At 41.1% G+C, this 15,811-nt stretch overlaps 1 protein-coding gene and 1 long non-coding RNA gene across 2 annotated transcripts; both read right to left on the bottom strand.

Annotated features, from left to right (window-relative positions):
- Positions 1-163: 163 nt before the first annotated feature.
- LOC131382673 (mucin-19-like) lies at positions 164-13,001 on the bottom strand (the record flags this gene model as incomplete). The annotated part of the gene is made up of 22 exons (XM_058435106.1): positions 12,920-13,001; positions 12,057-12,110; positions 11,883-11,936; positions 10,892-10,945; positions 10,707-10,760; positions 9,966-10,019; positions 9,756-9,809; positions 9,132-9,185; positions 8,958-9,011; positions 7,937-7,990; positions 7,752-7,805; positions 6,802-6,855; positions 6,174-6,227; positions 6,000-6,053; positions 4,984-5,037; positions 4,800-4,853; positions 3,851-3,904; positions 3,222-3,275; positions 3,048-3,101; positions 1,717-1,770; positions 1,525-1,578; positions 164-217 (listed from the first exon to the last, which is right to left on the bottom strand). Coding segments are annotated over exons 1-22 (1,216 nt in total), but the record flags the coding sequence as incomplete, so codon positions are not given.
- Positions 13,002-13,882: 881 nt separating this feature from the next.
- Positions 13,883-15,297, bottom strand: LOC131382672 (uncharacterized). Its single transcript, XR_009212235.1, has 4 exons — positions 15,243-15,297; positions 15,067-15,120; positions 14,033-14,086; positions 13,883-13,911 (listed from the first exon to the last, which is right to left on the bottom strand). It is a non-coding gene; the product is annotated as an uncharacterized LOC131382672 (long non-coding RNA).
- Positions 15,298-15,811: the final 514 nt, after the last annotated feature.

Here is a 15,811-nt window from a genome sequence, read left to right on the forward strand (position 1 = left end):
GGAAAGTGGTGGCCTCTAAGGGAAACAAAGAGATAAGAGTTACCTGGGGAATATTTAAGGATTGTGGAGAAGATATGGTGCTACTCCTGCAAAAAATAATACAAAGGAGATATCTAATTATGGGAGGGCATATGGAAGAGTCCATGTCAACCTGTTGACTTACCTGTCTTGGAACTGCCAGGGGCAACAGTTGTAGCAGGAACTACTCTAGTGGTGGCTGAAACACAAGGGGAACTGGCATCACCACAGTGACTCCCGTTTGTGTCCTGAAGACCTGCCTCTAGAAGGAATCTGTTTACATCAAAGGCCAGTAGTAACTGGACGTCAAAGGCCACTTTCTCTGGCTGCCCCTCGGATATGTTTTCCCATTCATTAATAAACTACCAAGTTGGGGCATTATATCTGGCATCCCATGACAGCGAGACAGATAGTTTTCTCCCATATTTACCTATTTCACTGCCAGGAGTAGAAGACAAAAAATATTTGCTTTATAATAATTGTATCTATTTCTAATTAGCTTTTTAATTGACACATAATTTTACATATTTCCAGCGTGAGGTTTTGATATAGATGTATATACATTGTGTAATAGTGAAGTCATGGTCTTTAGCATAACCATAATCTCTGACATTTATCATAGCTTTGTGGTAAGAAAATTTAGAATCCTCTTGATATGGTTTGGCTGTGTCCCCACCCAAATCTCATCTTGAAATGTAGCTCCCACAATTCACACGTGTCATGGGAGGGACCCTGTGGGAGATAGTTGAATCACGGGGGTGGGTCTTTCCCCTGCTGTTTTTATGACAGTGAACAAGTCTCACAAGATCTGATGGTTTTATAAAGGGGAGTTCCCCTGAACAAGCTCTCTCTTGCCTGTTGCCATATAAGACATGCCTTTCACCTTCCACCATGATTGTGAGGCCTCCACAGCCACATGGAACTGTGAGTCCATTAAACCTCTTTTTCTTTTAAACTATGCAGTCTTGGGTATGTCTTTATCAGCAGCATGAAAATGGACTGACACATATCTCTTCGAGGTATTTTCAAATATATACTATAATATTGCTTACTATAGGCACTCCACTGCGCTATAGACCACCAGAACTAATGCCTGCTATCTAATTGTGATTTTGTACCCATTGACTTACTACTAATTATTTCTATCACTTTAGGGCAAAAAAAAAATCTATGCAGGCATGATTCCAAGATGCATATATCTCTACTTCCCAGGGTTAAAACTGCTTTTAGTTCCTACTACTCTGCTGAAAATGTTTCAATGTAATGTTATGGGGAAATTTCTCAGAATAATTACATTTCATTTACACCCCAACTAGAAGAGTCAACCCATTTGAAAAGTGTATATTAAAAGGTTAAGGAAAATATTAAATTAAAAACATATTTGGCCTCAGATAGATTGTCCCTAAATAAATTACTTAATATTTTGTAGGAAAGCCTACTTCCAAACAAGTCATCCCGAAAGTCATGATTCTTGGTAACTCCCAAATCATGAGCTGCCATCCTCACCTGTTCTGGATTCACTTCTGGTAGTGCTCCTGTCTCCTGTGAGAGTTGTGGCCTCTGTGGAAAGAAAGAAAACAATCAAGAGGTCTAGCAAATTTGAGATGCTGGTAAAAAGTAGTGAGTTGTTATTTTATCACTGAATTTCTATAAAGTTATTACTCATGCAAGATGAGGATGTTCTTCTTATTGAACTACCTGTGTTGGAACCTCCCGATGAAATGGTTGTCCCAGAGAATTTACCAGAAGTCCCTAAAATGAGAAAATAAAGGAGCTAATAGAGCAAGCAGTACTGGAATCAGCAACGTGGTCCTGAACCACTGGAAGACCTTTCTTGAAAACTTGTTTCAGAAAATATGCACCATGAATAAATTTTGCCAACTTATTAACTAATGTTTTTATACTGACTATCCCTTCCCCTGTACTCTACTGAAAAAGGAAGCTTAACTTCACTTTCTTGATTTCACTTCAAATGTTGTGCTTTCCTTGTGCTCCCAGGAAAGAGAAAAAGACTTGAACATTCTAAATGTTCTCATATCGGTAACTGGCAATATTGTGCTTATCAGATGCTGGGCAATACCCTCCTATGAGATCTTTATATCTTCCCCTGCTGATTTTAAGTAGTTCATTCTCCCTTGCTTGGGACCCTGTGAACTGCTGCTGACACCAAATGAAACTGTGGTGGTAGCTGCTAAATTAAACATAGTGACACTCTGCATAAGAATATACCAGTCACCCATCTCACATTATGGAAGCATTTCCTCTGTGCCTGACATCCTCTTCTCAGAGAAAAGAAGAGACAAAGGTCTCTGCCTCATGTGATTTACGTTTATGGGAGAGAGAAAACACTCAATAAACAAGAAGCATAATAAATATGTTTGGCCGGGCCTGGTGGCTCACGCCTATAATCCCAGCACTTTGGGAGGCCGAGGCAGGCGGATCACAAGATCAGGAGATCCAGACCATCCTGGCTAACACAGTGAAACCCCGTCTCTACTAAAAATATAAAAAATTAGCCAGGTGCGGTGGCGGGCGCCTGTAGTCCCAGCTACTTGGGAGGCTGAGGCAGGAGAATGGCGTGAACCCAGGAGGCGGAGCTTGCAGTGAGCCGAGATCGCGCCACTGCACTCCAGTCTGGGCAACAGAGTGAGACTCCATCTCAATAAATAAATAAATTAATTAATTAATTAATATGTCCGAGAGATGGCAGCAGGTGAGAGTGCTATGCAGAGTCATGATGACCTGAGTGGGGAGAATCAGGGTTCTGGGGAGGCTGCTGCAGGTCAGTGAGCCTCAGCCAGGTGTCCAGAGAACTAACACTGTCACACAGGCCATGGAGCAGTGCCTGACTTAGATGACCCAGTGTCTGAAATTCCTTAGCAGAACTACTCAGGTTGGTCAGAATACATGTTGACCTTCCAGACAAGAATTAACCCCCTTTCCTTGGCCCCCATTTCTCATTTATGTGTTACCCTGAGCACAAAATGGCAATGATGAGAACTCTGAAGCCTGGGACTGATGAAGCTTACCTCCTGGAGCTTCTGATCTGGTGGTCCTGACCCCTCTGGTGGAACTTGTGGCCTCTGAGAGAAAAGAAAGCAAGGATGACATCTACAGTATGGAGAGTGCAGGGTTATGTAACCCTAGGAGCCTGTCGCCCGAGCAGCCATGGTGTAGCATTCCCTGTGTGGCTGTGGACTTGCCTGTGTTGTCATTCCCAGGTTCCAGAGTCTTTCCAGAGAATGCCCCAGTGGTGGCTATTAAGAAAGAGATGGGTAGTCATGGGTCAGTACCTCATCATCGTCAAGTGGGCAGAGAATAACAACCTCATAAATGGATAAATCTGTATACTTTTTCAATATTTCAGGAAACTGGGCTTTAAATCCCAAAAGGTCATCCGTATGATCCTCATATAATATCCTTCCCATGGTATAGTACCAAAGGAATTTTTACTTATTGGGTCTGTATTTCTCTAGGTTTCAGGAACAGGGTCCTAGCAGCTAACACTCTAGATTCTCTATGTAACTAACCAATGGCTGCATGATTACCTTGGGAACTAGTGGGAGGGTCTGCTTAAAGTATAGAAAGAAATTTAATTTTGAATTTCTGATTTGCTATTACTGGTTTGCTAATTTAGAGTTTCTGATTTGCTATTACTTTCAATAGCAAAACCACAATTACTTTTGCACCAACCTGATATAATTAATGAACGAAGGTAAGATTTTACCTAATAATGTTCAATGTTGCAGAAATAGGTAGCATGCATACATTTCAAACAATAATCTTCAATGGATATTATTAAAAAGTGAGTCCAGTGACTCAGCATACTCACCGGTGGTTATTCTACCTCTTGTGGTTGCACTTCCACCTAGGGAAGCTGTGGCCCCTGAGAGACAGAAAAATGGAAAGGCATATTAGGAAATATTCAAGAAACATGAAAAGAACACGATACAATTTCTTGAAAGAACAGCTGCAGAGAAGACATAGAACATCAAAATATGGGAGGAGCTCTGAAGGTTCCCTGGCAACCTGCAGACTCATCAGCGTTGGAACTGCCAGGGGCAAGAGTTATGCCAGGAGCTGCCCTAGTGGTGGCTGAAACACAAGGAAGAGTGGGATCATCATGGTGACCAACCTTTCCCTTTCCTATAGGCCTGCCTCTAAAAGCTACCCAGATCTATCTTAATTATTTATAAATGGTGCTTTCTATGATCCTTCCTGATGTCATGCCCTGTATATTTTCTCCTATCCATTTTACTAGCAAAACAATCAGAAGGTCCGATACCTCAACCTGAGGCAATATTTCTGGTCTTCCATCAGGAGACAAGTGGTGGCCCCCATGTTTACCACTTTACTCCCCAGAATGTGGAAGACAAAAACAATTTTCCTGGTACTCTTACACATCAAGAATATATTTAACATTTCTGTTGCTTCTGAGGTATGAAAACCACTATTTCGGTATGTTTGTAAGACTCATTTCAGTTAATTCTTCTGCCCTAGATCAAAACTGTTTATAGTTCCTAGTAATACCCTGGCAATGTTTCCATGTATCCTCACAGGAGAAATGTCTTAGAAAAAATGCAATGGAAATCTCACTTTAAAAGAGGCTATTGGTAAAGTTTTAGAAAATATAAAATCTAAAGGAAGTTCTACTGGGCCTAAGATTCATTATCTCTAAATAAAGGCATAATATTCTGCAGAAAAGTCCACGCCCAAACAAGACATTCTAATGAGAGTCAAGATTCATGGTAACATGCAAATTCTGGGCTGCTCGTCCTCACCTGCTCTGGATTCAGTTCCAGTACTGCCCCTGCCTCCTGTGAAAGTTGTGGCCTCTGAGAAAAGAAAGAATAGGATCAAGAGGTCTGGGAGACACTGGTAAAAAGCATGAGTTGCTATTTTATGATTGTAGCTCTACAAAGTCATCATGTATTCAAGATGAGGATTTCCTTCCCATTCAGCTACCTGTGTGGGAACTTCCAGATGTAATTCTTGTCCCAGGGAATTCACCAGAAGTACCTAAAATGAGAAGGTAAAGCAGCTAATAGGACAAACAACACTGGAAACAGCAATGCTGCCATGATCCACCGGAAGACCTTTCCTCAGAATTTCTGTTTCTGAAGGAAATGAACCATGAATGGGTTTCCCTGCAATGTATGCACATTTTTTTTTTGGCTACTGACTATTTATTCCATCACAGCCTATTCAAAAAGAAGGAAGTTTAATCTGACTTCACAGATTTCATGTCCAGTTACTTGGCTCCCTGGTGATCCAGGAGCAAGAGAAAGTCTTGAATATTCTAAGTGTTCTCCTTTGCAGAACAGGTAATCCTGTGATTACCATGTTTTTAAGAATAAACACATAGGAGATGTTTATAGCTTCCTTTAGTGTTTTTCTGTAGCCTGTGCCAACTGGCATAGGATCCTGTGAACTGCTGCTGACAGGAAGGGAAATGGTGGTGGTAGCTACTGAAGTGAACAGACTGACATTCTACATAAGAATATGCCTGTCACTGCTCTCATATTCTAGAAGCATTTCCACTGTGCCTGATAGTCTTGTCAGTGAGAAGAAAGAAAGGTGTCTGCCTCATGTGATTTACATTTGAGGGAGACGGAAAACAGGAAATTAACAAAAGTAAAATAAATATGTTTGAGTGATGTCATGAGGTGATAGTACTTGGCGGAATCATGATGAGCAGAGCTGGGACAATCAGCATTCCAGGAAGGCTGCCACAGGTCAGTGGGCCACAGACAGATGTCCAGAGAACTAACACTGTGACATAGGCCATGGGACAATGCCTGACTTAGATGGCCCAGTTTCTGAAACTCCTTAACAGAACTAATCAGAATGGTCAGAATACATGTTGTGCTTCCGGACAAGGAGAAACCATCTTTCCTTGGCCGCCATTCTCATTTATGTGTTCAACTAAGCACAACAGGGCAGTGAGAAGAACCCCAAAGCCTGGGACTGGTGAAACATACCTCCTGGAGCTTCTGACCTGGTGGTCCTGACCCCTCCTGTGGAACTTGTGGCCTCTGAGAGAAAAGAAAGCAAGGATGAAGTCTGCAGTATGGGGAGTGCAAGGTTATGTAACCCTAGGAGCTTGTCATCTGAACAGCCATGGTGTAGCATTCCCTGAGTACTTGTGTACTTGCCTGTGTTGTCGTTCCCAGGTTCCAGAGTCTTTCCAGAGAATGCCCCAGTGGTGGCTATTAAGAAAGAAATGGGTAGTCATGGGTCAGTACCTCATCACCATCAAGTGGGCAGAGAATAACAACCTCATAAATGGATAAATCTGTATACTTATTCAATATCTCAGGAAACTGGGCTTTAAATCCCAAAAGGTCAACTATATATTCCTCATATAATATCCTTCCCACAGTATAGTACCAAAAGAATTTAACTTATTGGGTCTCCATTTAGCTAGAGTTCAGGAAGAGGCTCCTAGCAGCTATCAGTCTAGATTCTCTACATAACTGTCCAATGGCTGCATGATTACCTTGGGGACTAGCGGGAGGGTCTGCTTAAAGTACAGAAATAAATTAAATTTTGAGTTTCTGATTTGCTATCACTGAGCTGCTATTTTTGAGTGTCTGATTTGCTATTAATTTCAATAGCAAACTTGCAGTTACTTTTGCACCAACTTGATATACTTAATAAATGAAGGTAAGATTTTACCTAACAATGTTCCATGTGAAAAAATATGTGACATGCATACATTTCAAGCAATAACCTTTAATGGATATTATTAAAGAGTGAATGCAAAGACCCAGCAATTCTCACCAGTGGTTATTCTACCTCTTGTCGTTGCACTTCCACCTACGGAAGCTGTGGCCCCTGAGAGACAGAAAAACAGGGAAGGCATATTAGGAAATATTCAAGGACCACGAAAAGAAGATGATATGACTTCTTGAAAGAACAGCAGCAGGGGAGACATCAGACATTGAAATATGGGAGGAGCTCTGAAGGTTCCCTGGCAACCTGCAGACTCACCAGTGTTGGAACTGCCAGGGGCAAGAGTTGTGCCAGGAGCTGCCCTAGTGGTGGCTGAAACACAAGGAAGAGTGGGATCACCACGGTGATCGACCCTTCCCTTTCCTCTAGGCCTGCCCCTAAAAACCATCCAGACTTATTTGAATTATTTATAAATGGTGCTTTCACTGATTCTTCCTGATATGGTGCCCTGTATATTTTCTCCTTGTCCATTTTACTAGCAAAACAATCAAGAGGTCTGAATCCTCAACTTGAGACCATATGTCTGGTCTTTATCCGGAGACAGGTAGTGTCCCCCTTATTTACTATTTTATGCCCCAGAATATAGAAGAACAAAACAATTTCCCTGGGACTCTTATGCATCAAGAATATACTAAACATTTCTGTTGTTTCTGAGGCATGAAAACCATTATATATGTATGTTTCTAAGGTTCATTTAAGTTATCTCTTCTTCCCTAGATCAAAACTGTTCATAGTTCCCAGTAACACCCTGGCAACGTTTCTGTGTAACCTCATAGGAGAAACTTCTCAGAACAAATGCAATAGATATCCCACTTTAAAAGAGGCTACTGGTAAAGTTTTAGAAAATATAAAATCTAAAGGAAGTTCTACTGGGCCTAAGATTCATTATCACTAAATAAATGCATAATATTCTGCAGAAAAGTCCACCCCCAAACAAGTCATCCTAATGAGAGTCAAGATTCACAGTAACATGCGAATTATGGGGTGCTCATCCTCGCCTGCTCTGGATTCAGTTCCAGTACTGCCCTTGCCTCCTGTTAAAGTTGTGGCCTCTGAGAAAAGAAAGAATAGAATCAAGAGGTCTTGGAGACACTGGCAGAAAGCATTAAGTTGCTATTTTATGATCGTAGCTCTACAAAGTCATCATACATTCAAGATGAGGATTTCCTTCCCATTCAACTACCTGTGTGGGAACCTCCAGATGTAATTCTTGTCCCAGGGAATTCACCAGAAGTACCTAAAATAAGAAGGTAAAGCAGCTAATAGGACAAACAACACTGGAAACAGCAACGCTGCCTTGATACACTGGAAGACCTTTCCTCATAATCTCTTGTTTCTGAAGGAAATGAATCGTGAATGGTTTTCCCTACAATGTATACACTATCGTTTTGCTACTGGCTCTTTTTTCCATCACAGTCTATTTAAAAATAGGGAAGTTTAATCTCACTTTACAGATTTCATGTCCAGTGACTTGGCTCTCTAGTGATCCAGGAGCAAGAAAAAGTCTTGAACATTCTAAGTGTTCTCCTTTGTGGAAAAGTTAATATTGTAATTATCATGTTTTTAAGAATAAACACATAGGAGATGTTTATAGATTCATTTAGTGTTTTTCTGTAGCCTGTGCCAGCTGGCATGGGATCCTGGGAACTGCTGCTGACACGAAGGGAAATGAGGGTGGTAGCCATTGAAGTAAACAGAGTGACATTCTACATAAGAATATGCCTGTCACTGCTCTCATATTCTGGAAGCATTTCCACTGTGTCTGACAGTCTTCTGTCAATGAGAGGAAGAGACAAGGGTCTCTGCCACATATGATTTACATTTGTGGAAGAAGGAAGAGAGGAAATAAGCAAGAAGTGTAAAAAACATGTTAGTGAGATAGTAGCAGGTGATTGTACTTTGCAGAATCATGATGAGCAGAGCGGGGAGAATCAGTGTTCCAGGAAGGCTGCTGTAGCTCAGTGGGCCACAGACAGGTGTCTAGAGAACTAACATTGTCACACAGGCCATGGGGCAATGCCTGACTTAGATGACCCAGTTTCTGAAATTCCTTAGCAGAACTACTCAGGATGGCCACAACACATGTTGTCCTTCCAGACAAGAAGTAACCCCCTTTCCTTGGCCCCCATTTCTCATTTATGTGTTACCCTGAGCACAAAACGGCAATGATGAAAACTCTGAAGCCTGGGACTGATGAAGCTTACCTCCTGGAGCTTCTGATCGGGTGGTCCTGACCCCTCTGGTGGAACTTGTGGCCTCTGAGAGAAAAGAAAGCAAGGATGACATCTACAGTATGGAGAGTGCAGGGTTATGTAACCCTAGGAGCCTGTCGCCCGAGCAGCCATGGTGTAGCATTCCCTGTGTGGCTGTGGACTTGCCTGTGTTGTCATTCCCAGGTTCCAGAGTCTTTCCAGAGAATGCCCCAGTGGTGGCTATTAAGAAAGAGATGGGTAGTCATGGGTCAGTACCTCGTCATCATCAAGTAGGCAGAGAATAACAACCTCATAAATGGATAAATCTGTATACTTTTTCAATATTTCAGGAAACTGGGCTTTAAATCCCAACAGGTCATCCATATACTCCTCATATAATACCCTTCTCATGGTATAGTACCAAAGGAATTTTTACTTATTGGGTCTCCATTTCTCTAGGGTTCAGGAACAGGGTCCTAGCAGCTATCACTCTAGATTCTCTATATAACTGTCCAATGGCTACAAGATTACCTTGAAGACTAAAGAAAGTGTTTGCTTATAGAAAGAAATTAATTTTCAGTTTCTGATTTGCTATCACTGATTTGCTAGTTTTGAGTTGCCAATTTGTTATAATCTTCGATAGCAAAACTGCAATTACTTTTGCACCAACCTGATATAATTAATGAATGAAGGTAAGATTTTACCTAACAATGCTCAGTGTTGAAGAAATGTGTGACATGCATACATTTAAAGCAATAAGGTTTATTGGATATTATTAAAAAGTGAGTCCAATGACCCAGCAATGCTTACCGGTGGTTATTCTACCTCTTGTCATTGCACTTCCACCTAGGGAAGCTGTGGCCCCTGAGAGACAGAAAAACAGGGAAGGTATATTAGGAAATACTCAAGGACCATGAAAAGAACATGATACAACTTCTGGAAAGAACAGCAGCAGAGGAGACATCGAACACTGAAATATGGGAGGAACTCTGAAGGTTCCCTGGCAACATGCAGACTCACCTGTATTGGAACTGCCAGGGACAAGAGTTGTGCCAGGAGCTGCCCTAGTGGTGGCTGAAACACAAAGAAGAGTGGGGTCACCATGGTGATCAACTTTTCCTTTTCCTCTAGGTCTGCCTCTAAAAACTATCCAGGCCTATCTGAATTATTTATAAATGGTGCTTTCCATGATCCTTCCTTATGTCATGCCCTGTATCTTTTCTCCATATCCATTTTACCAGCAAAACAATTAGAAGGTCCAATTCCTTAAGTTGAGGCAATATTTCTGGTCTTCTATCAGGAGACAGATGGTGGTCCCCATGTTCACCATCTTACTCCCCGGAATATGGGAGACAAGAACAATTTTCCTGGGACTCTTACACATCAAGAATATACTAAACATCTCTCTTGCTTCTAAGGCATGAAAATCACTCCTTAGGAATGTTTCTAAGGTTCATTTAAGTTATCTCTTCTTCCCTACAACAAAACTGTTCATAGTTCCCAGTAACACCCTGGCAACGTTTCTGTGTAACTTCGCAGGAGAAACTTCTCAGAACAAATGCAATAGATATCCCACTTTAAAAGAGGCTATTGGTAAAGTTTTAGAAAATATAAAATCTAAAGGAAGTTCTACTGGGCCTAAGATTCATTATCCCTAAATAAATGCATAATATTCTGCAGAAAAGTCCACTCCCAAACAAGTCATCCTAATGAGAGTCAAGATTCACGGTAACGTGTGAATTCTGGGCTGCTCGTCCTCACCTGCTCTGGATTCAGTCCCAGTACTGCCCCTGCCTCCTGTGAAAGTTGTGGCCTCTGAGAAAAGAAAGAATAGGATCAAGAGGTCTGGGAGACACTGGAAAAAAGCATTGAGTCACTATCTCATGACTGTAGCACTACAAAGTCATCACGCATTCAAGATAAGGATTTCCTTCCCATTCAACTACCTGTGTGGGAACCTCCAGAGGTAAATGTTGTCCCTGGGAATTCACCAGAGGTACCTAAAATGAGAAAGTAAAGCAGCTAATAGGACAAACAACACTGGAAACAGCAATGCTGCCTTGATCCACTGGAAAACCATTCCTCGGAATCTGTTTCGGAGGGAAATGAATCATAATGGTTCCCTGCAATGTATCCACTATTGTTTTGCTACTGACTACTTCTTCCATCACAGCCTATTTAGAAAGAAGGACGTTTAATCTGACGTTACAGATTTCATGTCCAGTGACTTGGCTCTCTGGTGATCCAGGAGCAAGAAAAAATCTTGAACATTCTAAGTGTTTTCCTTTGTGGAACAGGTAATACTGTGATTATCATGTTTTTAAGAATAAATACATAGATGTTTATAGCTTCCTTTAGTGTCTTTATGTAGCCTATGCCAACTGGCATGGGATCCTGTGAGCTGTTGCTGACACGAAGGGCAACTGTGTTGGTACCCATTGAAGTACCATTCTACATAAGAATACGCCTGTCACTCATCTCATATTCTAGAAGAATTTTCACTGTGTCTGACAGTGAGAAGAAGAGAGAAAGGTCTCTGCCTCATGTGATTTACATTTGTGGGAGAGGGAACACAGGAAATAAACAAGAAGTGTAATAAATATGTTTGAGAGATGGCAGCAGGTGATAGTACTTTGCAGAATCATCATGAGCAAAGCGGGGACAATCAGGGTTCCAAGAAGACTACTGCAGGTCAGTGGGCCTCAGCCATGTGTCCAGACAACTAACACTGTCACACAGGCCTTGGAGCAGTGCCTGACATACATAACCCAGTGTCTCAAATTCTTTAGCAGGAATACTCAGGATGGTCAGAATACATGTTGTGCTTCCAGGCAAGAAGTAACCCCCTTTCTTTGGCCCCCATTCTCATTTATGTGTTCGCCTCAGCACAACAGGGAAATTAGCAGAACCCTGAGGTCTGGGACTGGTGAACCTTACCTCCTGGAGCTTCTGTTCTGGTGGCCTTGATCCCTCCTGTGGAACTTGTGGCCTCTGAGAGAAAAGAAAGCAAGCATGAAGTCTTCAGTATGGGAAATACAGGGTTATGTAACCCTAGGAGCCTGTCACCTGAGCAGCCATGGTGTAGCATTCCCTGTGTGCTTGTGGACTTGCCTGTGTTGTCATTCCCAGGTTCCAGGGTCTTTCCAGAGAATGCCCCAGTGGTAGCTATTAAGAAAGAGATGAGTAATTATGGGTCAATACCTCATTACCATGAAGTGGGCAAACAGTATCAAGCAAATAAATGGACACAGCCTGTATACTTATTTATTATTTCAGTAAACTATGATTTTTTTTTTTGAGACAGTCTCACTCTTACCCAGGCTGCAGCGTAGTGGCACAATCTTAGCTCACTGCAACCTCCACCTCCTGGGCTCAAGCCATCCTCCAGCCTTAGCCTCCCCAGTAGCTGGGACTACAAACACATGCCACCATGCCTAGCTAATTTTTCTATTATTATTATTATTATTATTATTATTTGTAGAGACAGGGTTTCACCATATCGCCCAGGCTGGTCTCAATCTCCTTGGCTTAAGTGATCCTCCCACCTTGGCCTCTCAAAGTTCTGGGATTACAGGCATGAGTCACCATGCCCAGCTGTAAACTGGACTTTTTATGCCTAATAGTAATCTGCATATTCTTCATACAACATACATGTGACAGAATATTTACCAAGTAATTTTTTACTTATTGGGCTTTCTTTCTTCTAGAGTTCAGGACTAGGGAGATAGAAGCTAACTCTCTACAACATCTAAATTAGTGTCAGTGGAATGGCTGCATGATTGCCTTGGGGGTTATGAGGACAGCTGTTCAAAGCATAGGAAATAAGAACAAAATTTGAGAATCTGAAACCTCAGTCAATGAATAATGGTAAGATTATCTCTAATAATACTCAGTATTGGAAAAATGATTAGCATGGATACATTTCAGTCTGTAATCCTTTGGGGTTATTATCGGCAGGTGAATGCAATGCTCACCTGTGGCTAATCCACCTCTTGTGGCCCCATTTTCTCCAATGTATGTTGTGGTCTCTGAGAGAGAGAAAAACAGAGAGGACATACTTGGAAAATATTGAAGGGCCATGAAACAGATATGATATTATTCATGGAGAGAATTGCACCAAATGAGGCATTTAATTATGTAAAGATCCTTGAAGAGTTTCCTGACAACCTGTAGACTCACTTGAATTGGAACTGCCAGGGGCAAGAATTGTACCAGGAGTTATCCCAGTGGGGATGAAACATCAAGAGGACTGTGGTCATTATGGCGCTTAAATTTTTTTTTTCCCAAAGATCTGGCTCTAGAAAGAATCTAAGCATATCATCTTATATCCAAATAACTCTTTTTCTGGTTCTTCCCTGATGATAGGCCAGATGTATTTTCTCATTAACAATTTTATTATCAAAATAGTAAGAGTGATCAATTTCTCAACATGTGGCAATATTCTTGGAATTCCATTAGAGGAAGACAGGTGGTTTCCTCCCATATTCATTGGTTTTACTTTAAAAAAAATTAAGTTAAATAAGAATTTTAGACAGTCATAAAATAATAATTATTTGTATTGCTTTTGGGGCATAGAAACCTTTACTAGGCATGATTTCAAGGTTCATTTACCTTGTCTCTACTTCCCAAGAACAAAACTGTTTTCAGCTCATACTAAAACGCTGGCAATGTTTATAACATTACAGGAGAAATTTCTCAAAACAAATTCAAGGGGCATCACATTCAAAAGACACTATTGGTAATTTGTGTTTTTTTTTTAAAGAAAACATTAAATGCAAAAAAAATTATTTGGGCTTAGATTCATTTTCCCTAAAAAAATGCACAATGTTCTGTAGGAAAGTTCACTTCTAAATAAGTCATAATAATAAAAGTCATAATTCACATAACTCCCAAATCATGGCCTGCTCCTCACCTACTGTGGATTCAGTTCCAATACTGCCCCTGCTTCCTGTTAGAGCTGAGGCCTCTGTGGGAAAAAGAGAATCACGAGGTGTAAGGAATTGAAGATACAAGGAAAAAGCTATTTTATGATTGCAGCTCTAAAAAGTTATACATTCAACATGAGGGTTTCCTTCTTATTGAACTACCTGTGTGGGAATCTCCAGATGTAATGGTTGTTCCTGGGAATTCACCAGAAGTACCTAAAATGAGAAGAGTGAAGGTTCTAATAGAGCAAAGAATGGTAAAAGAAGTGATATGATCCTGAACCACTAGAGGCCTTTTCTAAGAACATATGTTTCAGAAGGAAATGAACCATGAATGACTACCCCTTTGTTTCTCTGCCCCTCGACTGAACATTGCTGCTTCTGGGGTTCCCCTTTCCATAGATCCCAGTGAATGTGAAAGGAGACCTTATCTCCCCCTCACCTGTTGAACTTCCAGAAGCGGGCTCCCTGATGTGACAATGATGTGTTAAGAAGAAAAAAGCAGACTACCTTCTATTTTTATAAATATTTCTCATCAATTACTTGAGGTACTTTGATATTCACATGTTTAAAAAAGAACTAACTCTAATATTCTCATGTGATGACTTTATTCAATCTATTCTACCTGGCTTGGAATTCTGACTTCAGGTGAAACTATAATTGTACCTATTAGAGTAAATAGAATGAAGAACTTCAAAATAATTTCTTTCATCATTCCACTAATATTTATTAAGCATCTCTCCTGTGTAATATTGTTTTAGGACCTTGGGATGTATCAGTGAGTGAAATGTTCAAAGATCTTTCTCCTAAAGCACCTTACATTCTAGTAGCTGGAGGCCAGCAATGAACAATAAACGTAATAAATAAGTCAGTGTGAAAGATGTTAGTAAACACTTTAGGAAAAAGGCAAATTGAATAAAAGGGTCAGGGACCCTGAGAAGCAGGGGTTATCCAGCAGCTTGCCCTCATCCCTGCTACATAATAACTAGCTCTGCAAGCCTGGGCTCCTGGAAATCCAGAGAGATAAGTCAGGTGAGACCAGGGAATTCCTAGGCACACCCAGGTTTTGACTCTGGCATGTTGTATTTCCAGGGGAAATGCAGGCTCCTTTCGTCTACCCACTTTCACACCCGTGTCTTCACTGCAGAGAACAGGGATTTGATAAAAGCACCAAGGCCTTAGAATAAAAAGCTCACCTCCTGGACGTTCTGCTTGGCTGGTGTCACTCCCTACTATGGAAGTTGTGGCACCTGAGAAAGAAAAGAAAGGAAGGGGTAAAGATTAAGGTTTGGGAGACTATACACAGTGCTGTGGGCAGAGTATGTCAACCAAGGTGCCCATGTCCAGATTTTGCATGTATTTTCAGACTCACTTGTCTTGTAACTTCCAGGTTTCAGTGTTTTTCCAGAGACTACACTAGTAATACCTACAATAACAAAGAGATGGTGTCACTAGTTCAGCTATTCGTGCACTGATTTGAATAGGGATCTCAAATCCCCACTTAGAAGCAAATTATTACTCTGACAGTTGCAGTGCTAGAAGTAATTCGTATTTGTCCCATGCAACATTTCTTTCCACAGCAATTTTACTGAGACAGTTCTCAACAATCACGTCGTTCTTTTTGGCGGGGAAATTGGAATGTTCTCCCCATATTACCTATTTATCTGTCATGGTTTTACGTTACGATGCTTTAATGAAAGCCCTTGTAAGCTCAGGAAATAGGAAGGCAATATAATGACTGCCTAGTCTTTTTCTCTGAATTTCACAATATAGCATATGCAAATCATGTAGATATTTTCGGAAGACTATTGAAGGTGTCATTAGGAATTACAGGTCTTAGTCTAGCAGCACTCACCCGTGGCTCTTCCAGCACTTGTTGTTCCACTTACTCCTAGGAAAGTGGTGGCCTCTAAGGGAAACAAAGAGATAAGAGTTACCTGG

Source organism: Hylobates moloch, unplaced genomic scaffold (genome assembly GCF_009828535.3).
Source record: "Hylobates moloch isolate HMO894 unplaced genomic scaffold, HMol_V3 SCAFFOLD_893, whole genome shotgun sequence".
NCBI classification, from domain to species: Eukaryota; Metazoa; Chordata; class Mammalia; order Primates; family Hylobatidae; genus Hylobates; species Hylobates moloch.